General features: G+C 45.1%; 1 protein-coding gene across 1 annotated transcript in view; it reads right to left on the bottom strand.

The window, feature by feature from the left end:
* The window catches only part of PREP (prolyl endopeptidase), a 114,962-nt gene that overhangs the window by 7,756 nt on the left and 85,123 nt on the right, over positions 1–22,083 (bottom strand). The window contains exons 11-12 of the mRNA XM_028104204.2: positions 4,371–4,507; positions 1,637–1,731 (exon numbers count right to left, since the gene is read on the bottom strand). Of these exons, the coding sequence (XP_027960005.1) occupies positions 1,637–1,731; positions 4,371–4,507 (232 nt within the window). The remainder of the gene's footprint in view (positions 1–1,636; positions 1,732–4,370; positions 4,508–22,083) is intronic.

Genomic DNA, 22,083 nt, shown 5'->3' with positions numbered 1-22,083 from the left:
TAGACTCATTCATGCTCCAAACTCCCCCTTCCCCCAGGGCTTTTGGACAATTAAGTTGGTTCATTAATACAGAGATGAGAGAGTACTGGTGCCTATCACAGCACGGTGCGCACCTGATGACCACGGGGTTTATGGAGAAGAATCTGGGTTCTCCAGGAGCAGGCCACAGGACCAAGAGTCCATGCAGGGGTGTGTGTATGTATGCCACCAACGGTTTAACTAGTCAATGACGTGTGTCGGGGGTCCAGACTTGGCACATGGATTAGGAACATAAATATGTATGTAGAGATTTTCTTATTCTTCTTTGATCAATCATCTCTTAATATCACAGTATGATTTTAGTGTAATTAAACTCTAATATCAGGTCAGGGTCAAAATTATGCAATGACAATTTTGAGGATGACACTTGGGAGCAGTTGCCCTAATGATGGCGGGCAGGCCAGGAGCCCATGTGTTAATGAGAAATACTCACTCTTGCTAAGATGCTCAAATAGTATGTTGTCTGATGTCAGCCTCTGGGGTGCTTGCTGGATGTTCAGGGGGTCAGGCCTGGCCTTTCCTACATCTTGTCATCTAACAGGTACTCATGAAAAATCTCTTTACAGATCTACCCTCATCTTTGCAGACTGGATTTGGTGCAGAAAACCACAGCCTCTGGCCTCAGGTTCAGACAAGTGGATGTATGCAGGTCTGCTGCTCCTACTGTGGGAGAAGACCCCCTTTTGCCTGATGCTGCTGACCAACACCAAGGCCTGGTAGCTTCCTTTGTTCTAGTAGGCCTTCTTATAAATGATGGCTGATGATGAGAGTGGGGAGAAGCCTGAGGCTGGTGGGAGTGAACGTGCGTTCCCACATCCTCCTCTGGCTATTGGTTAGTCTAAGAATTCCAGACACACAAAAGTCTGGGGGAAAGGATGTGCTCCATATGGAAAGAAAAGGAAGAGATAAGGCTTTAAAAAAATTTCGACAGCCTGGGGAATGAAGCTTAGTATTGAAGCAATATCCTCAACGAAATAGAATACATGCTTCAGAAGCCCGGAGAACAGAGACTGCATCATTAAAACCAGAAAAGAAAAACGAGTGAGCTCCTGAGTCTAAAACCTGCTCACGACAGAGTCACAGCCGTAATGCTAGGGGGAATGCTACTTCTTAGCAACATCGGGAAAATCAAAGAAAACAAGCAAAAGGATGCTCCCTCTGGGAACAGGAAAGCTCTATTTGAGATGGCTCTTTTTAAGAGAAAATGACCTGGTTGGAGATAGCCATATAATGCTAACCAAAGAGCCTGGTCTTGACTCAAAAGAGAGCCAATAAATGCCAAAAAGTGCCCCGCAGACCCTCTTCTGACAGTGATAAAAATGTACCCTGTGCATTGCTAAAAAAACCAACTCTGATTATGCTTTATAGGGAATGCTTCTGAAAAGTGTGTGCTTCATTAAAATAGATTACAAAGGAAAACAAAATGTGAAAAAACGGAGCTGTTTTTAGAGGGGTGATGGTGCCTGCAACGTGTTTGAACATCTCCTTATTTTTCACTTGTCTAGCCACAACGCTTATCTGCTCCTAATCCCGTCAGCTCGTTCAAACGCAGCTTTGGCTCTGCCGTGTTTGTGTTTCTGTAGAGGAAATACCTCACCTTTATGCCACGTCTCTCCATACTCGCCCCCTCCTCGGATGTTGGCCACTGCAAGGACACCGCCCATGTGTCTCACAAAGATGAGCCTGGACACACTGAGAAACGGTTCAAATAATTAACCTTCCATGAACCACCTGGTAAGGACCACGCTGTCTCTCTCCAGCCAAAGAAATACATCCCCGAAGATACTCCACAGGTAACATTACTGAAATAGGAGCCCCGTAGTTTTTACTATTTGATTATAAAGTGCAAAATATAAAAGTTCTGATTAATGTTTAACTGCAAAGTTCATATATTTTCATGTGCATTCAGTAGATCTCATTTTTCTATACTGGTCAATATTTTATTATAGGAAGTGGGAATACACAATGCAGGATGCAAACAGAGAAAGAACCCGAAGCTCTCATTTCATGCTGAATCCATCTTTGAAACAATTATGTTGGCAAACTGAGTATCTCCAGCCACGTGACACAGCCCTGGTGTGAATGGCTCTGGGCTGGCAGGAATCCCCGGTGGCGGTCCCTGCTCCACTGTTTCTAGTATCTCTCTTCTCATTGTTCAAGTTGGAATAAAGAAAGCGGTTTCTGAAATTGGGATTTTAAAGAGGCGTTCCAGTTTTATAGACATTTAGATGCTGAACTAGGTAACATAAGGTGTGAAGAGGGTTGAGAAGACCAAGGACACGGTCCAGAAAGGGAGCATGGAGGGCTCAGGGCTGGAGAAAGTTTTCTAGAAATAAGTAGAAGAAACTATAGCACAAAGCCCTTAAGTCCTTTAGGAGATCTGGATTTTGTTTTCTCTTCTTCTTTCTACTCTGACCCTAACGGTGATAAATGACATCCATTATTTCTAATAGCTAAAATTAATTCTGTCTTGAGAAGCGTTTATGAAAATTCTATCATTCTCCCTTTTAGCAGCTGGGTAAAACGCAGGCTTCTGTAACCTGGGGCTCTAGATGGCCTGAGTGCTAATTTCTTGGGTCTTGAGGACTCAGAGAAAAGGGGAGTTGGGGGAGGTGATCATACCACACAACTGGATTGGCCAAACAGATTTTCAATCACTTGGTCTTCTCATCAACATTGTTCACGCATCCCTGATGGTCTCTACAGAAGGTCCCAGCATATCTGCTGGGTTCTGGGATAAAAATGGTGCAGGGACCCTTCGTTACTCATCTTTCAAGTCCCAGTGGAGCAGGATTAATAACTACTTGTACAAATGAACAAAGACAAGCAGTTTTAGCTATAGATCTGCTCGAGAATCAGGGTTGTCTCCATGACAGACCCACTGCAGGGACTAAGGAAAGTGGGGCTCAGGATGCGAGTCTCTTAACTTGTTCACTGAATGAAACACATGCTCATGGGCCCTACCCTCAGGCATCACCATGACTCGAAACTGAAGCTTGAATTTCATCACTTTAAGTGATAAAGAAGGGTGAACAATGACACATTTTATTTTTTTGTTTTAAGGATTAGGTTAATCTAATGAACCAACAGGTACTGGTTTGCATTCTTAGACTAATCATCACAAAGAATAAATATGGCATATGGTTTAATCACACAGACACGGACATACGAATGAGAGAGCACATCTGACTGCCCAGGAAACTGGCAAGAGGTGGGTAGCCCATCTGTGGCTCAGGCCCTGCCCTGAATAATGGTTGGTGCGGAGGAAACGCTGCAGAATGCAGAGTGTCACCGTAAGGTGAATGAAGAACCACCCCTGCTCCACTCTTTTAACTGGTTTCCCTTCAATGTATTCATATGATGATTTTACAAGTTCATCAGCTCCTCACTAACAAAAGGATAAAATCCAACTCTTTTACCAGATGTCCAAGGCAGTTCACAATTTGGCTATAAGCTACTGTGGGGCAGGGACCATGTTTCGTACCTCATCAAATCCTAAACACCGAACCATCAAAGGCTCAAAACAAAGCAACAGTTTTCTTGTCTTCGTATTTGGGGCAGCCAGTTGAATCTACCCTGAATTTATGTCCTGGGAGTCACCAGTCCATAAATTTCTTCCTGAATAGGATCAGATTTCATATGAGGCTCTATTTAGAAGTTGGCTCATGGCTGGTCTTGCTGGTAGGAGACTCCTTGTTTTTACTAAAAGTGCTCAATGCAAATTCCATTTTATACTGTGAATGGGATATTAAATCCAAGTTTGCAAATAACAGAAGATATTTAAATAACAGCAAATGTGGCAATGCAGATTTTTCCCTCCCTGAACCATACTTATTGGGAAATAATTACATAAACAGTTTAAAATGAAGTAATAGCAGATACAGAAAGTGTACTTATGGCTGAATATTAAGATAGTCTATTTTAAGACTCTGTGCTGCTGAAAAATATAATCAGTAGCTAAAAAATCATTCCCTCTGAAGAGAATACTGAGGGCAGTGGCGGGACAGCAAATGACAAACTGTGCGGGGACAACTACCTTCTGTCCAAACCTCAGCTGACACTCCCCGTCTGTAGCCTGGCAGCTCCAGCCTCAACGTCTAGCTCTCAAACAACCTACTCACTGAAGACACAAGATTAGCTTGTGCTCCTGAAATTCCTGACCAAAAGGGCATGTACTTAACACACAATCCTGCCCCTCCACAAAAAACAAGCGAGAAATATACAGTTATGTACATTTGAAACAATGAGTTAGTGGACTCGTCTCTGCTTTCTTGCCACTGTAGGGGGAGGATCACATCCACGCTGAAGTTCCTGGAGCGTTCCATGCTTACCTGTAGTTGGGCGTGATGGATATGTTGAAGCCGCCGTAGCCGTATAAGAAAGCAGGATGAGAGCCATCCAATTTTATGCCCTTTTTATGCACAATGAACATTGGAATCTTTGTGCCATCCTTGCTGGGATAGAAAATCTAGAACAAAAGAAAGCAGAATAGATTTAGTATTACTTAGTTAATGCTTGCTTGCTTTTAAACGGGAGAAACGTGCAGGTAGTCCATTCTCTCTTCAAGACGTAGAGCAGCACAATGGATAGCCAGTCCCCCTGATGTATCTGATGTGAAGCATCGTTCAGTTTTAAGGAGACTTTGTGCAGTAGAGAAGTGTCAGAAAGTAGGGAGACCTGAATTTGAATTCTTATTCCACAAGTGTCCAATTAGGTTACCTTGGGTGACCCATTTGTCATCCTTTGGCCTCAGTTCTTCATCCCCAAATGGGGCCATTGTGCCCACCACATGCAACACAGAAGAGAACAGGCCGTCAGTTCTTTGCTCCTTGTCACCCTCTCAGGACCAGAAAAGTCAGATCGGCCATCCTACCAAACGATTCAGTCTAAGGAGACTCTTTTCTAGGAAACAAATTAAATTTCATATTCAACTTCCTCTTTTTTTTTTTTTTTAAAGATTTTATTTATTTATTTGAGAGAGAGAGAGAGAGAAACAGCATGAGAGGGGAGAAGGTCAGAGGGAGAAGCAGGCTCCCCGCTGAGCCGGGAGCCCGATGCGGGACTCGATCCCGGGACTCCGGGATCATGACCCTTGCCGAAGGCAGTTGCTTAACCAACTGAGCCACCCAGGCAACTTCCTCTCTATTCATTAAGATACGCAGTAACTCTTCATTTTTCTGTGTTCAGCTATTATTAAGTAAATGTTAACAACTACAAAATATGTATTAGGTGAGAGAATAGAAGAACAACAAGGAAAGCCTATTATTCCTATTAAAGACATTTTCTCCAGCATTTTTTTTTTTTTTTTAAGTAGGCTCCGCACCCAGCGTGGAGCCCGACGTGGGGCCTGAACTCATGACCCTGAGGTCAAGACCCGAGCTGAGACCAACCATCAGATGCCCAACTGACTGAGCCACCCAGCCACCTCGTTCTTCAGCATTTTTTAATTAAGGCTCATCACACCTCCCGGAGTCTGGGCAACCTTGGGCAAGTTCGGTCAACATTTCTATATCCATTACTTCTTGGATAAAAGGACTAAAACAATAAGAAAGAGAACACTGGATGCTAATCAAGTGATGAGCCCACCAAAAGCAGATAATGGTTTCTTCCAGACAGAAAATCTATAAATAGTTTTCTCTTTGGGCAAACATGGTGTCTTTACCCCAAATGATACCTGGAAGTGTTCCCACTCAGAAATGTCTTGCTGACCTCCCCTGTTACGCTCAAGGACATAAGCCTTTGCACTTAGTGTGGTTTGGAGCCATATTCTATCCAAAGCTTTTGACGGTAGCAGTTCTACTGTAGAGAGTTGCCACAAAGTCCTTGGCCATCAACGGGGGGTGGGAAGGCGGGGGTGCAGATGTAGCAAAATGCACTACAGGATGAAATAAAGGCCTACAGGGTTGGTAGTTATCGGAAACCTGCCAAAAATAATAGCAAAAAAAGCAATGGTTTCTGACTTTGGGGAGATACTGAGAGAGATGTAAATTTGAGAGTTCAGGAATCATGGAGAGTATATACTCCTCAGGATTCAAAACTATCAGAAGGGACACACACGTTTATTGAAAGTTGTTAGCGGCTGCCAGTTAGCAGCGCCTGACAGAGGGTAACTGTGTGGGTAGTATGAGTAAATGCAGGGTGAGAGGAACAAGTTCCAAGTCACTGGCTGGGGCTAAGGAGTTCAAATACAGGGCCTTCAACTCAGACGGGAGAATTTGGAGCACTCCAACCACAGAAGGAGCAGGGGAACAAATGGTCTCACACGATTCTACCTTAAACGAATCCTCTGTTCAAAAATCGCATTCCCTCCAGCTTTCACCTGTCCTCAAACCCCTGCCCTGGCACCTCATCTCTCTCCGGTCCAGCTCACCCGCCCACAACACCCTCCTCTGCTCCTGCTCTTCGCCCAGCCAGCGGGGCTGAGGCACCTCTAGTCTCCACTCAGCTGGCTCTCCTTCTGTCCCTAAAGGGCTCCAGCTTGGTGCTCTGTGACAATGTGGCTCCTCGGGTCCCACTTTTCTGGCTGCCACCTAGAGATCTCCAGCGCCTGTGGGTCAGTGTGCGAGTCTCCCTCCCCCAGCTGGCTCCAGGACAGAGGAACCTTTTAGAATACCAGCAGAAGCCCCAAGTCCCCTTCACGCCCGTAGATGCAAAAATATATCCAAGCTGAAGTTGGTATGCTTCAGATGTTAAAATACCACCACTTTGAACACTGTCCAAAAGTGAAAGGGCACTGTGAAGATGATTACAATAAAATCCACTTCAAGAAAACTCCTGAGAAGAAGGCTATTTCAGACTTGAAATGAATATACACACCATGTGAATACCCGTGTATACAGTTTGTCACATCTCTGTACACACACACACACACACACACACACACAGGAGTGCTCTAGGCCGTTTCTATTTATGGCAGGGCAATTGATAATAAGCCTTAACCCCACTCTTCAATAAAAGGGCAAACTGAATCCTGAGTCTTTTCGTAACCATGGAAGGAATCCATGTGAACATTTTAGAAACAGTCATTACAAACAGCCCAGCCATTTTCCATCATGCACTGTCTCCTTCTTTGACTTAACTGCAACTGCTTTCCTCTTGAAGCCACTTCCTTCAAAGCTCTTCTTTAAGAGGCTTTGGGGTGTCTTTCCCACTGCTCTGAATTTGTTTGGTTAGGAAGAAAAGCTAGCAAACTCCTTATTTCCATTTGCTTCCCAAACCTGGCCAAAGCAAACAGCTCCCCTTCAGAATCTCACTAGTGGTTCCTGAAACTCACTGGCTGGGCCTAAGCATCTGTGTCGAACACGTTACAAATACAGTTTCCCAGACTCCATTCCCAGAAGTTCCAGTTCAACAGGGTGGAGCGCTCAAAGCTGCAGATGTAGCAAGTCTCCTACCTACTCTGGTGCAGGTGGACCGGGGCTCCAAAACCAGTTACAGTCGGCTTTTATCACTCCCTGTATCCTTGTCAGTTTTATCGACTAAAACCAGGTGTCTTCCCACAATCCTTAATAATTCAATATGGGACTCTATTGTTCTCCCCCTGGTTCTCATGCGATTTTCTTCAGTGACTTTAACAATGAAGTTGATGGCGGGTTCAGCATCCTGTCCTTACAGATGCCTGAATGCCTCACTGTCCAATCTGAGCTTCCACACCACCCTATCCACTTGTTCATTCGAATGTTTGCTGGGTGTCCATCATGTGCCAGGCGCTGGGTAATCCCTTCCCTCGCAGGACTTAGGGTGTACGGAGACAAGCCAGCAGGCACTACAAACACCCGTGACCTTGGCTCTGTCCTTGCCCTCAGATCCTGAAACTCTCTGCAAGGAATGCTGACGTTCCCCCTGTGATTCCAACTTGCTCTTCCACACTCCTTCCCTTCCTCACTCCTGAGTGCAACATCTTATCACAACATTCAGTCCCTCGTATTCTCTCCGGCTCTGTCAGCCTCACTTGGGCTCAAGACCCTTAGCCAGCTCTCTCAGTGTCACTAATGCCTGAAATCCTCTCATTCTAGCCTAAGCCACTGGATTCCTTCTCCTCCAGGTAGCGGGCACTCAGAAAATGCCAGCTCACTTCACTGCAAATTAGTCATACCTGAACTCACAGGCTCTGAACTTATTCTTTCTGTTGGTTTTCTCCTTTCCCTAAATGAGTTCCTTATGTTTCTCCTTTTCCTTCCTATTTCCTAAATGTCTTCCTTATACTTTTTGTCCCGAAATCAATTCCAGAGTAGCTGTTTCCAACACCTGCCATCTTCTTCCATTCCCAACACCACCCATTTGCATCCCCTACTCTTTGTCTTGTGGCCACCTGCTTGGAGTTCGTAAGAAACCTTCTGCCCACTTCACTCACCCTCTACAACCCCAGAGAAAGACTCAGCCTTGATTCTAGTCCTTGCCAATCCCGCCACCATCACACTCCCCGCTACCACAACGTAGTCTTTTTGCATTTTCTCCCTTTCCTTGGCATACAAACACACTCAAAGTTCTCCTATCCTACATAACAAAACAAGACACCAACACCTTTTGCATTGCCCTGCGTGCCCCTCAAGCTAAATTTCCATCTCCCTCTTCCTTCTTAATCACACATCTTCCACGGTAACCTATACCCACAGCTCATGCCTTCCGACCTCATTCACCACTGCTGGTAAAGTGGTGTCTTCACCACCACTTTTTTTTTTGTTTTAAGATTTATTTATAATTTGAGAGAGAAAGAGTGAGCGAGGAGGAGGAAAGGTAGAGGGGGAGAGGGAGAGAAAACTGACTCCCTGCTGAGCACAGAGCCCTACGTGGGCTCCATCCCATGACCCCGAGATCATAACCTGAGCTGGAACCAAGAGTCAGATGCTCAACTGTCCGAGCCCCAGCTTTACCACCACTCTTTTTTTTTTTTTTTTAAAGATTTTATTTATTTGACAGAGAGAGAGAGAGAGAGAGAGAGCACAAGTAGGCAGAGTGGCAGGCAGAGGGAGAGGGAGAAGCAGGCTCTCCGCTGAGCAGGGAGCCAGATGTGGGGCTCGATCCCAGGACTCCAGGATCATGACCTGAGCCGAAGGCAGCCGCTTAACTGACTGAGCCACCCAGGTGCCCCTACCACCACTCTTAAAGGGCATCAATGAATGTTTTCTTTCTCCTTATCCCTCCAACTTCAGCTCTGTCCCAGTGGTGTGTGCGCTTCCCAAGTTTTTCATAAGTTTATAGAGACACATCTATTCTTACATATTCACACACACACACAGGTTACTGTCATGTGGTGATTGATGCATGGAGTCAGGCTAATGTTGGCCTACAACACAGACTCTCCTCACACAGCAAGATATCATGGGGTTCCTTCCATGTTAAAATCCCCAAATTCACCTCTTTAAAAAAAAAAAAGCACACACAAAAAAATGAAAAACCAAACCAAAAAAAAACAAAACAAAAAACAAACTAAACAAAAACAGCTGCCTAGTATTTCATTGTATGAATGTACACAAATGCATTTAATCATTTGCTTACTGATGGATATTCAGACTGTTCTTTTTCTCTTAACAATGATGGAATAAATCCCTTTTAGACACATCTCATATTCATGCTATGATCTCGTAGGATATATATATATATATTTTTTTTTTTAAAGATTTTATTTATTTGACAGAGAGAGACAGCGAGAGCAGGAACACAAGCAGGGGGAGTGGGAGAGGGAGAAGCGGGCTTCCCGCCGAGCGGGGAGCGCGATGTGGGACTCGATCCCAGGACCCTGGGATCATGACCTGAGCCGAAGGCAGACGCTTAACGACTGAGCCACCCAGGCGCCCTCGTAGGATATATATTCTTAAGACATGTGCTTGCCAGATCAAACTATATGTGCATATAAAAATTCAATGCATTCTGACAAACAGTTCTCTCAAATGGTGTATCAACTTAAGTCCCTAGTGACAGTGATTACCTAAGTGTCCATTTCTTATCAGCAGTGGATGTTACAAAAATGGATTTTAATTTTTGCTAGTCTAACAGGCAAACTTTACCATCTCATTATTGCTTTAAGATTATTTTTAAATTCACAAACATTTTCATCTATTTACTCATCATTTTATGTCTCTTTGTCAGAAAACAAAACGTACCTGTTCTTTTACTGTGTTACTTTTCTGATTAGTTTATAGAAACTCTTCTTACATCAAGGATACTAGCTTTTTTTCTGCCAAGTTTTGTTTGTATCTCCTCCCCATCTATAGCCTGTCTTTTAACTCTTTCTGGAATCTTGAATATACACACCACATAGACAGATAGGGGTTTCTCTAAGTTATCTATCTATCTAAGTTATTTCTCTATCTAAGTTATAACAATTTTTGAATTTTTACATTTATATTTATAGTCCAAATGGGAGTTTGTTTTTGCATATGGTCTTTCCCCCAAAGACCAACTATCACGTACCACTCACTGAAGGATTGTTCTTTGCCCCACTGTTCAGAAATGCCACTTCTGAACTGGTTTCTTCCCAGGTCTCATCTGTTCTGATTTCTATCTGGCAACCGCTTCTTTGGCTTCCTGGGTGGAGTAGTTCTTTGGTTCTTTTTTATTTCTCTAATTCTTTTTCAACCTTCCTAATGGATCCATTACTAGCTCTTCTTCCTCCCACCACATGCTACTGTGTTGCAAATTTTATGCTCAGTCTTCCCTTTTTTTTTTCCCTGCAAATTCCTCCTCTGCCATTCTCAGAGAACGCTAATAAAAAAAAAAAAATTACTCTGTGCTAAGGACCTTCAAGTCCACATGTGATCTCCCAGGGTGGGTGGCCCCTCTACCTCTCCATGTCACCATGCCCCAGATATACCTGGGGACGTGCTCCTCCTCGGGGCTCTTAGCTTGGCTGATAACAGTGGTCCCTCATTTCTTTCTCTTCTCAGCCACCTGACTGCCAACTCCTATCTTGTGCCAAGGACCCCACACACACCCAGGCACCCCTGCAGTCCTTCCATTTCCCACAGCCAGACCTCTCCTCTCCCATTTGCGCTGGCAAACCTGCTCAGGATTCCCTACTGCATGAGCCTCAAAACCAGCTGGTCTTCCTGATGCCTCACATTTGCTAAAGTGGTGCTGTGGTAGGAAGAATAGCACCTTAAACTATTATTAGTCACATACAAAAATTATAATGTAATTTATATATATGTATACATATAATACAAAAGCCATTAATGCTTTATGAGTAGACAACTGCCAAGCTTAAATCCACGTGTTATTTTTCCATTATTCAACAGAGTACTGCCACCACAATACCTAGGTTCAAGTTAAAAAGCAAAACAACTTACTTTTCTTCCCCCCCTCATACTTGTAACCAAATGAGAGAGTTGGCAATACACACCCATTGTTTTTGAGCGTCCACTGTGGGCACAGCCCTTTAATGGAATGCCAGAGCTTTTATGGGATCCTTAATGGACAGGAAAACAAAGTGCTCACATGGGATCTGACAGGCGGCCACTTGAGCAACAGAGAAAGTCTCTGTGTCATCCAGGGCTAAGGGCTCGTCATGTGAAGCTGACGGGCCCTACCTTCCCCTTCTTCCTGTCAGCAGCAGAGCAAACAGGCTGTGCCATGGAGCAGCTCAACAAGGAGCCTATGACACCAACATTAGCAACAGGGTCTGTCCTCTGGCACAAACCTTCACCTAACAGACTGCAAGGCCCGCCAAAGAACCTGTGGCCGAGAGTCTTCAGAAGCACCTGTGAGATGTCAGAAGAGCATCTGCTTTAGCGTGTTTCCACATGAAACCTTCGACAAGGGCACCACAAGTAAAAATAAACATCATGACAGCAATTCAAAGCCACCATTCATTCTAGACATTAGTGAGCCAGCCAAAGGTTGCTCAAACACTGTACGAAGAAAGCTTCCCTCCTTGATTTTATTTTTTTCCCTTTAAAACTTAAATTCTTCATTTTGGAGACTCTCACAGCAGTGTAACAATGTTACTCTACATCTCCAACCAAGAGCATTCAGCACAACAAGGCAATGAAGGTCTATATCCTCTGGGAAGCCCATGCTGTTTCTCCACAGAGGACTGCGATGGGTCTTTTCTGAGCAGTCCCAAGACTGTGCCACTCGGTACAGAAAAGCTGGTGTCGGTTCTTTCTCAGCCCTGGGGAGCTAATAAGGTAATCTCCAATTCTGGAGATTTACAATGTTTTAGATACAAGGAGAGACTGTCACTCTGGGACCTCATAAACTGGTCACCCTCTTATTATACAAAGGACAAACCTGAGATCCACGAAGATAAGATACCTGCCAAGGTGACAATGCCAGTTTATGGAAAATTACCACCATGGTCTCCTAAGTCCCTGGTCCAGGGTTTTCTTCCTACTCTTATCACAAAGTAATTCACTCTATGGTATTGCTTCCTTGTAAATATCTTTATTGGGTGTACCTGTGTAAAATTTTGCAAATGTTAGAAGCTTTGGCACTGACTTAATAGATTTTTTTTTTCCCTCAAGACAATAATCACCAGTCTCTAAGGAAACCAGGGGACAAATATTCTGCCAGAGATACTGTGATTTATTTGCTTTTCTGTTTTTGTTGCCCTCTTGAAAAGGAGACTCATTCAAGCATATCAAAAGCCATATTACAGATACAGAGGTTATTATATTTACTTTTTTTAAAGCAAAATAAGCCTGCATGGAAAGATGACTCTTTTCTCCAAGCAGTCATCAGTGTTACCATCTTCAAGACAGATTATTAAAATAATAAAAAGCCCAGTAATGTCCTGCAATGCCATGCTACTAATTGTTCCAATAATATTTTTAAAAGGTGTAACAGACACAATTAACTTCACAAATGAAACAAATGCTTGAGACAGTCGTAAAGAAAGCAACTCCCACTTTCTAAGCAATCACTTAAATTTAAAGCCACTTCCAATTTTGCATATTTAAGGCCATAGTCTAATGAATGATTATTTCTCAGATAAGAGCTCACCGATCCTTGAGTTGAAGGCTTTAAATTAAAAAACTATTGAAGGTAAGAGACATATAAAGCATGTAGTAAAAAATGTCAGAACTGACCATCCCTTATTGCCAAGCATGACTTCCCAGAGGCATCACCAAATATAAAGCAATGCTACTCTACAAGCGTGCTTTGGCACGAGATGACAGTCACTGAATACGTGTCCAGCTCTCCTAACATGTGAATCTGGTTTCCAATAGATGAAATAAAAACATCTTCCTTTAAAGGAAAAAAGCAGAGCAAGGAAACCTAAGAAATCAAGGAAACGTTACTGTTCTTCAAGAGAATGACATCAGTCATGAAGAGACCAGCCATCTCTACGATTACTTTTCTTGAAATGAACACACTTAGTACTAAAATCAATTTTGCTAAGACATTCAGACATGGGCAACCACTGAAGCTTCTGGAAACAATCAGTCTTCAACCCCAGATGTGTTCTCGTTCGGGTTTGGTGCTATCGGAGGCAAAGGCCGGCACTCTCACTTTCCCCAGTAAAGGGACATGCTCATCCACGAAAGATGAAGGTAAACTGCAAAGGGCAAGTTTCTCCCTTCGGAGAGAAGAATGTCTGGTGATCGCAGCTCCTTCCTAATTTTAGGCCTGACAGGTTTAAAGGAGAATGTTCATGAAAGGGTGTTGAGCTTCCCTTTTTATCAGAGTTGACAGAGGCCACTTGTGTGCCCTGTGCGAAGTGTGGCAAACGCATGTGACGAGGAGCAGAGCTGCTCAGAAATCTGGCCAACGCGAACAGGGTCAAGACATACCACTTCCCAAAGAACTAGGCAGAAAGCAACCACTGAGCCTCCATTACCTTGTAAAGCAAGGACAGGGAGAGCCTCGCAAGGTTTCGAGGGGGTGCTGCACATTTCTGTACCGTGTTTAAGTTAAAGATACCTGCCAGGCATTAGGAGGTCATAATCCTATCTATTTTCTAGGCGTTTAACTTTGGAGGAGTGGGGAGGAGTTTTTAAGAGTCACCTTTGGGCAGAAAATATAAAGGGAAATTTCTATTCCAGATTCTTTTCGTTTGCTTTTCAAAGGGTGGCTAGACAGTTTTCTAACTGTGGAGCTTTAAAAACTCCCATGGGGCACCTCAATAACAGCAACGTTAGTCTACTTAAAAATCTATTTTAATTTTTGGTCTGTTTCTTGAGCATCAACAACAGGCTAAGTGCTCTGCTGATAGTCTCTGCAGAAATGCCTCAGCTCTCCAAGGCTGGGCCATCTGTTCTTTGGAATAATAAGCCTATTCCCAGTTCCAAAATGTGGAGCAAGAAGTGAAACAGAAACGGGAAGGTGATGAACACAAGGGAAGACAGACAGTGGCCCACGTGGACCGTGGCACTTTGATGAGTTTGGCTGGAGCCTGGAGGCTTTCAGGGCTGTGATGAATAAATAGGACTCGATAGCAGACCATCAGTCCCCATCTTCAGTTCCACTGATCTGACCTCTTTGTGGTCGAGGCCTACAAAGTCGGACATCCTCATAAAACGGAAGGACCTACTGCATGCACAGGTTCAGGGAAAGCAGCCCCTGTGTTTGTCTCAGGGTGCCCTCACAGAATGCATCAGGTGTGGGCAACGAGGCTCACTACAGGGGCACTGAGGCGGCACGTCAAACGGACACATGTTTGTTCTGCTCTTTATGAGAACAGTGTCACGAGTCTGTCATCAGGGGGGTAGGAACCCGGCACTGCTTGCATTCAGTGAACATTTGATGAATGACTAAACAAGATAGAACGGCACATTAAACACTCTCCTTCTGATCCCCCACCCCACCAAGACCTATGCCAGCTTGCTTCAGTTCCTGAGGCTCAGAGGCACGTCGGATGCCTCCTGCACACCGTCCCCTCCCCGCCCACCTACGTGAAGGCCCCCTGGCTTCTAACAGGATTCCTGCTTCCAATCTTTGGGCATTTGTTACCACATTAATCTCCCTGAGATTAAGAAGAGAGAGAGGGAAAGGGAGAGAAAGAGAGAGGGAACCTTCCTTTTACTCGAGGTCACTCCCCTCCTGACAACGTGTAACGCCTCCCCATCCTCTACACAACGAGGTCCACGTTTTAGACCAGCCATTAATTCTCTCCACTTTCTACCTTCTACCTTTCTGAATCCTTCCCAACTGCAACCGTCCCCTCCACTGAAACTGCCATTCCCATCTCTAGGTCCCCCAGGTCAGCAGGCTTCACAGACTAAAGCACACCTGGAAAAAAAAAAAAATTCACTGGCTCTTAGGAATTCACTTATCTAATATCCCTCAAGCTCCCAACCAATGCAGGCATCCCCAAAGCTGTATCTCAGGCAGGTTCAACCTTTGCTTGGCTATTTCTAGTAGTAAGAAAGAAATTCACACCACCACAAATGGCAGCTCGTTTCACTGGGAGCCTCTCTCACTGTTAGAAAGTTCTTCCTTACCTGAAAACTTCAAAATAAATGAAAACACAGGGCACAAAAGTCAGCCGAGGCTCTGGAGACAGAACCTAGAGATAATAAATTTCCATATAAACTATCAACTAAAGTTCTGTACATTAGAAAAAAAAAATACTAAAGTGCCCACCAGTAGGTTTCTACATTTTTCACAATAGGATCTTCCTCAGTCCTTAGATCAAAATAGATGTTATTTTACTTGATTTGTTTAAAACACTTAAATAGTTCTTACCATGAACCACGCACTATTCTAGGGGTTTATAAATATTCCCTCATTTTATCCACATATGAGGTTTATACCATGAAGGCCCCCATTTTTTGGGGGGCGGTCAGTCTGACCAAGAGAAGTAACTCGTCCAGGTCACATATCCTGGGAGCGATGGAGTCAGGATTTTTAGCTGGGCCGACAGACTCCAGACTCCTTGCTGTCAGTCACTAGGAACAAAGGATCAGCAAACCCCCTGGCCCGCCTCCAGGGCCCCCTCCTGAACCTCCTGTTCACGGCTATGGTGCCGTCTTGTGTCTGTATACCTCTCTGTACCTAGCACAGTGCCTGGAAGACAGTGAGCACTTAGAAAACAAGTCTGGATCATTGCATAAACACTCAAACTGGACACCACGCTGCAATCAAACAACACACAGAAAAGCATTTCAAGTGGCAGTGCTTTGAAAAAAAAAAAAAAAACTATAAAATAAAGCAGTCTAGAGTCTGGCATCAAAATGCTTATAAGCTGAAAAGGAATAAAATACAAATTAACTCAGGTTGAGGCACTCAAGAGACTGTATAAGGTCACAAATTTCCAACTTATTACTAATGAAAAATATTTAACATCTGACATTTTCTTTATGTGTAGCTGTTAATCTATTAATTTAGCAATGCCATGGCAGACGAGCTTTATGGCTCCGAAACGGTTTAGTTATGGTAATTTACTGCATGAGATTGCACCTGCATCATAAAAACCCAGAAAGAATACCTGAAATCCATTTCAAATTCTCATTAACTCAAAACTATGGTGAACCACTTATTTATTTTACTGCCTTAGAAAAGTAAAATTAACAAGCGAAATGTTGACATGACAAACTCCGGCCAGAATGTTCAGTAACGGAAGAGAAGCAACCATACAGCTTTAAGGATCTGGGGCTGGTAGCTCTGCATGCCTCAAAAGGCTGGACTAGGAAAGAGAGACAGATGTTAGTGAGGAGAAGGGAGAGCAGTGTTTGTGCAATCAAGCAGCTCCTGGTGGGGGGGAGGGGGGCTGGGACAGAACTGCGCGCTGCCAACAGTGGCCCTGAATCGAGGGCAGCACTGACAGAAGCCCTCGAGCCAGGAGGCTGGCACAACTGTCCAATTGCCATTTTTTCATTTGTATATTCAAGGGGAAAGGGAGACACATCAAAACACTGCAAGGAGCAGATGCACACAAAAACCATTTCGCTGCGGAAAAATGAATGACTGGAATACTGAAGAGGGGAATCTGGAAGTAAAATTCTCTGGCCTAAAGACGTTTCGGAGAGTTTCTGTTGCACACCTTCAATGCTGCTAGTACACCGATCCACTTCTACCTAGAGTCTCTCGGACACGGCAAATGCAAATCACCAAAATAACTCCCTGGGAGAGTCAGAGGCAGGAAAAACCCATTGGAGATGATTTCAGGTTGCTTAAACGACAATCGTTAGGGAGCTCGTGAGCGCCACAGTGCATTTTACTCCCCGCCGCTGGGGAACCTGGAGCCAGAGGTGAACTCACGCTGGTGAAGGCGGGCTGCAGAGAGGTGGTCAACGGGGAGACACGGAAGTAGAGGCTTCCAGGAGCATCACAGCCAGCCACTGGAGGCCACTCACCAGGGGTTGGAAGAGAGGAAGGGGAGCAAATGAACACAAATCAGAAGGTTCAGAAGTCCTGCTGCAAAGCCACAAGCACAACTTCTTTGATTTATAGTCTACACTTGGCTGTGTGAAATGTTTCCTATTTGTGCAGTAGAATGACAGTAGCAAAAATCTTCCCAGTGGAACCATAATAACCTTTCTTTTTTGATGACTATGAAATGCCTCCCATCACCTTGTTCACCCCAGCGCTATCATGATAGAGGGGATCTTGCCTATTCATTTTTAAATGCTTTAAATGTGGAAATAGTGTACTTTTAAGTATGCATACACAAACACCTTTTTATTAGCACTTGTAATCAAGGCATTAAGGGAGTGAAATATCAAAGTCTAAGGAAAATGAACGTTTCAGATGAATAATCAATTCATGTTCACGGAAGATCTGGAAAAGAACAGCGTGCTGTTCTGATGATGGCATTCAGGACGGCGGATGGGGAACATTTGATGATATGAAGCATCAGGGGTGTGTGCAGAAAAGTTGGCCACAAAAATAGCACACTGCAGACAAAAACTTCCACCTACTGAATTCCGGTGCTATCTGTGCTGCCTGGTAATTAACAGGCAAAGCCCAGGGCTGCAAGGAGACTCCTCACTCCCAGACGGCTGGGCTCAGTGGCTCCATTCACAGCTTCTTCAGTCTCTTGCTTTCCCGGCCACCTCCCAAGTCCTTAACTGTTAGTGCTCCCTTTGGTCCTCACCACCCCCATACACGCCCCTGGGGGTTTCAGTCTGTGCCCAGGTGCTCACTGACCACCACCACGGCCAGCCTTCATGACTCTCCCTGACTCCTGACCCTAATTCTCTGAGCACCTGGCAAATGCCACGTAGGTATCCAGCACAGTCCCTTTCAAGGGCTCCCCATGGTCCAGGGGATAAAATCTCACCCAATTTGGGTGCATACCAGACCCTTACGGTTTGACCTGTCTGCATCTCCAGGCTCATCTCCTGCCGGTGGGGTGCAGCCCTGGTGCTAGGGATACCTCTGTTTGTGTGCAAGCTCTCCTCCTTCCCGTGCGCTTCCCCTGTCCGCCCGAAGCTCCTTTCCAGGAAGCCCTCCAGGGACAGTCTTAGACGATCCTCCTCCTCTGGGCTCTCACAGGACCTGGGATCACCTTTCCTATCATTTCTCCCACCATCAAATTGCTACAAACGTTTGATCGCACCATTCCCCTAGTAAATGCTATCCGCCATTCCTTCTGTTCCCAGCACTGCCAGATACAAGGTAGCAGCTTGATAAGTGTTTCTGAACTAATTTATTTATTTATGCCATCTTCTCATTTAGAAATTCCATTTTATTTAAATTAGTATTATAACTATCACTGCCTTAGGCATCCCCCGGCTTCTCTCTGTGAGGCACTGGGACTTTGGGGACCTCGGCTTCGACAAACACAGCAAGGGAATACATTACAAGAAAATGAACGACGAAGAAAAGAACCATATGTACAAATCATTAAAACTATTGAGAAGTGATGAAGGAAAGGGAAAGTGGCACGTGAAATATGAGAGACTGCTTTAGAAAACCTGTGAGAAAAGCCAAAAGCCAAAGGGAGAGAATTAAGTTTCCAAAGTCTGAAAGCATTAATTAAAAAATCCAAATGACCACACACTCTCATAAAACATAGCAAGGAATCCTGGTCAACTGAATTTTCATGTTAGTAGAACTGTTTTGTTTTGTTTTGTTTTTTAATTGCTCAGCTTGTCTAAGTTTCCCAGACACCTGCAAGAAAACAACAACACAATAAATGTGTACCAGGAAGATATTAAAAAAAAAAAATTAACTTTGATGCTCTAAAAGGACGGGCAGGAATATTTCCTGCTTTGGTCACAGACTATGACCCGAAATACGCTTAAAGACCAGATCACACAAAGACTCCACAGAAGTACAGACGGTAACAAACATTCGTTTTCTGACACCATTTGCTGGTTTTGAATAGAAATTACCTTTGGAGGGGAGAGGGAGCTGGTTCCTTTCGGAATTTTACAGAAAGGGAATGATCCATTCGCATAGGTTTCTGGCAGTGATAACTAGATAATTTCAGTCTGGCTTCTCTTACTCATTTGTCAAATATTTATATGGATCTGCTCTGGGCTCTGGGAACAGAGCAGTGGGGAAAGCCACTTTCTGAAAGGAAGACAGAGGATCACATAAACAAATGAAGAGACAGAGCTGGACGCCGGGAAGCCGGGATGGGGAAGGGCTGCTAACTGGCCCGGGAGGCAGAGAAGGGAGCTCCGGTCAGCGCAGCGGAGGTAAGCGAAGGAGTGGAGGTGAGCGGTCCAGGCAGAGGAAGGCAGCAGGGAGGGAGGGAGAGCCGCGGTACCGGGGACCTGTGTGGGCACAGAGCCCGGCAGGTGGGGACAGGGGCCAGCCTGGGGGAGGCCTGTGGGCATTACTCGAGGCTGGTCAACCCGCAGACAAACGTAATCATAAGGGATAGGCAATTTATTAAGAAGCCACATTATCTTGTGAAACAAGAGCGAACAGTCTCTTCCTTTGGACCACGCATCTCAGAACTGGCTGTCAGGCCTGCGGATACTGACCCCAGCCAGGAAGTTGGCCCCGCTAACGTGTCGCGAGTAACGCAAATCGTTCCGCGCCACCGCCACCACCACGAAATCTCAGGATCGCGGAACTCAGGTCACCGCGAGAGACGAGTTCTATCCTTCCACCAATGGGAGGGTACCGTAGCGGAGCAGAGCGCCCCAGTTTCTGCTGCTGGCCCCATAGCTCAGGCCGGCCTGGGACCGTGGAGGAGAGAGCAGTCACGGAGGGGACACAGCTGCCCAGCCAGAGCTCCGCTCGCAGGGGTGGGTGCGCGCGGGAGGTGGCCTGCAGGGGTGAGGAGGCGCCAGAGCGAGTGCACGGGGAGACGGCGGAGTGCCTGCTAGGCTGCGCTGCCCGCCCAGGGGTCACTCGTGCGGCCCGCAGCGTCCTCCTGCCCTCCTCTGACCAACTGGTGGGGCCTGACGCAAGTTCCTGTGTCCAGACGGGTCCACCGAGGCGTGATGGAGGCCGGAGCGCTCGGGCCGAATTCCGAGAGGCCGGACGGCCGCTGACCGGAGACGAGACTGCACACATGAGCCGCACACGGTCACCAGCAACTCAGGCCGAGCAGAAGCTCCACCAGCCGTGCTGTATGTTCTTTATGAGGTAAAGTAGGAAAATACATGTTACTTAAAACACTGTGCTCAGGACACAAACTCTGCTACGATTTTGAGTCCACCAGAAAAAATAATGCCTGTGGAGAAAATAAAAGGTAATGTGACTTACTAAGCTCTCTAGAGCTGCTTGTATTTCTAAGGAAAATATTTGGAAAACGAAAGCTTAAAAATAATGGAATGGATTTCTACTAAGAGAATTTCAGGTGCTGCACATCAAAGATGGGGCCGGGGTCAGAGGCAACCCCGTGCTCCCCCAACAGGCCCCCTGCCTTCTCTGGGGAGGGAAATGTGGTGTCATCAGGGCGGGCACTATTCTCTCTCTTTCCAGCACGTGGAGGATGGCTGACCATCACCATCTGCCAACTCTAAAGCTGGTTTGTCCCCATCACGTGGGGTTAGCCAATGACATGTGGCCAGGGGAGGGAGGGGACACTTCTGGACAAAAGCACTGCAGGCCACCATGGGACGGGATGTGCTTTCTAGAACTCTGTGCCACAGGACAGGCAGTGCATGGTCGGGGAGGCTCCTCAGGCAGGGCCTGGACAGAGCCCCAGAGGAGGTCCGACAGACAGTGTACAGGAAGAAAATGTAAACTTTTCTGACTTCAAGCCTCTGAGATTGTGATGGTGCTTGTTAACTGCAATAGCTAGCCCATCTGACCTAGAAAAGAGCACTCAGAAGGAACTCATTCATAAGAAGCAGAAAATTTCTCAAACTCAACTATCTGAGAGTCTTCTGGCCCTTAAACTGAGTACATAATAAAAAATGCACATATTTCAAAATTTTAAAACTACTTCTTCATTTTTAGTTGAAACTCAAAAATTGGAAAAAACAGTAGGTAAGAAGATAAAGAAAATGTGGTGTATACACACACACACACACACACACACACACACACACACACACACTGGACTATTACTCAGCCATCAAAAAGAATGAAATCTTGCCATTTGCAACGATGTGGATGAAGCTAGAGGGTATTATACTAACCGAAATAAGTCAGTCCGAGAAAGACAAACACCATATGATTTCACTCATGTGGAATTTAAGAACAAAACAGATGAACATAGGGGAAGAGATGGAAAAATAAGATAAAAACAGAGAGGGAGGCAAACCATAAGAGATTCTTAACTATAGAGAACTGAGGGTTGAGGGAAGGAGGTGGGTGGGGGATGGGCTGGATGGGTGATGAGCATTAAGGAGGGCACCTGTGATGATGAGCACTGGGTGTTACATGTAAATGATGAATCCCTATATTTTACTCCTGAAACCAATACTACACTACAGATAAACTAACTAGAATTTAAATAAAAACATGAAGCAAAACAAAACAAAAGAAGATAGAGAATTCAGGCCCTTAGAGGTCTCACAGAAGGAAAATAAGGAGCTGGCTTCCTTCCTGACACAATGGAGGGAATGTCCCTCCTATGAAAGCCATGCCTTCCACCAGGGCTTGGGACCCTCTCACCTTCTCAAGGAACTTGGCTCCTGGGGTGGTTCCTTCCTACTGGCCAACCCATCCACACACCACAATAATCTGGTTTCTCCCCCCTTCATAAGACAGGCCGTTGACTTTCTACACCCCTCTCACCTCGTGCAATTC

This window comes from Eumetopias jubatus, unplaced genomic scaffold, assembly GCF_037043125.1.
Source record: "Eumetopias jubatus isolate StellerSeaLion01/CBP00866 unplaced genomic scaffold, mEumJub1_p1.0 scaffold_6, whole genome shotgun sequence".
NCBI classification, from domain to species: domain Eukaryota; kingdom Metazoa; phylum Chordata; class Mammalia; order Carnivora; family Otariidae; genus Eumetopias; species Eumetopias jubatus.
Note: the sequence above shows the minus strand (reverse complement) of the source record. Positions and strands in the feature narration are given on the sequence as shown.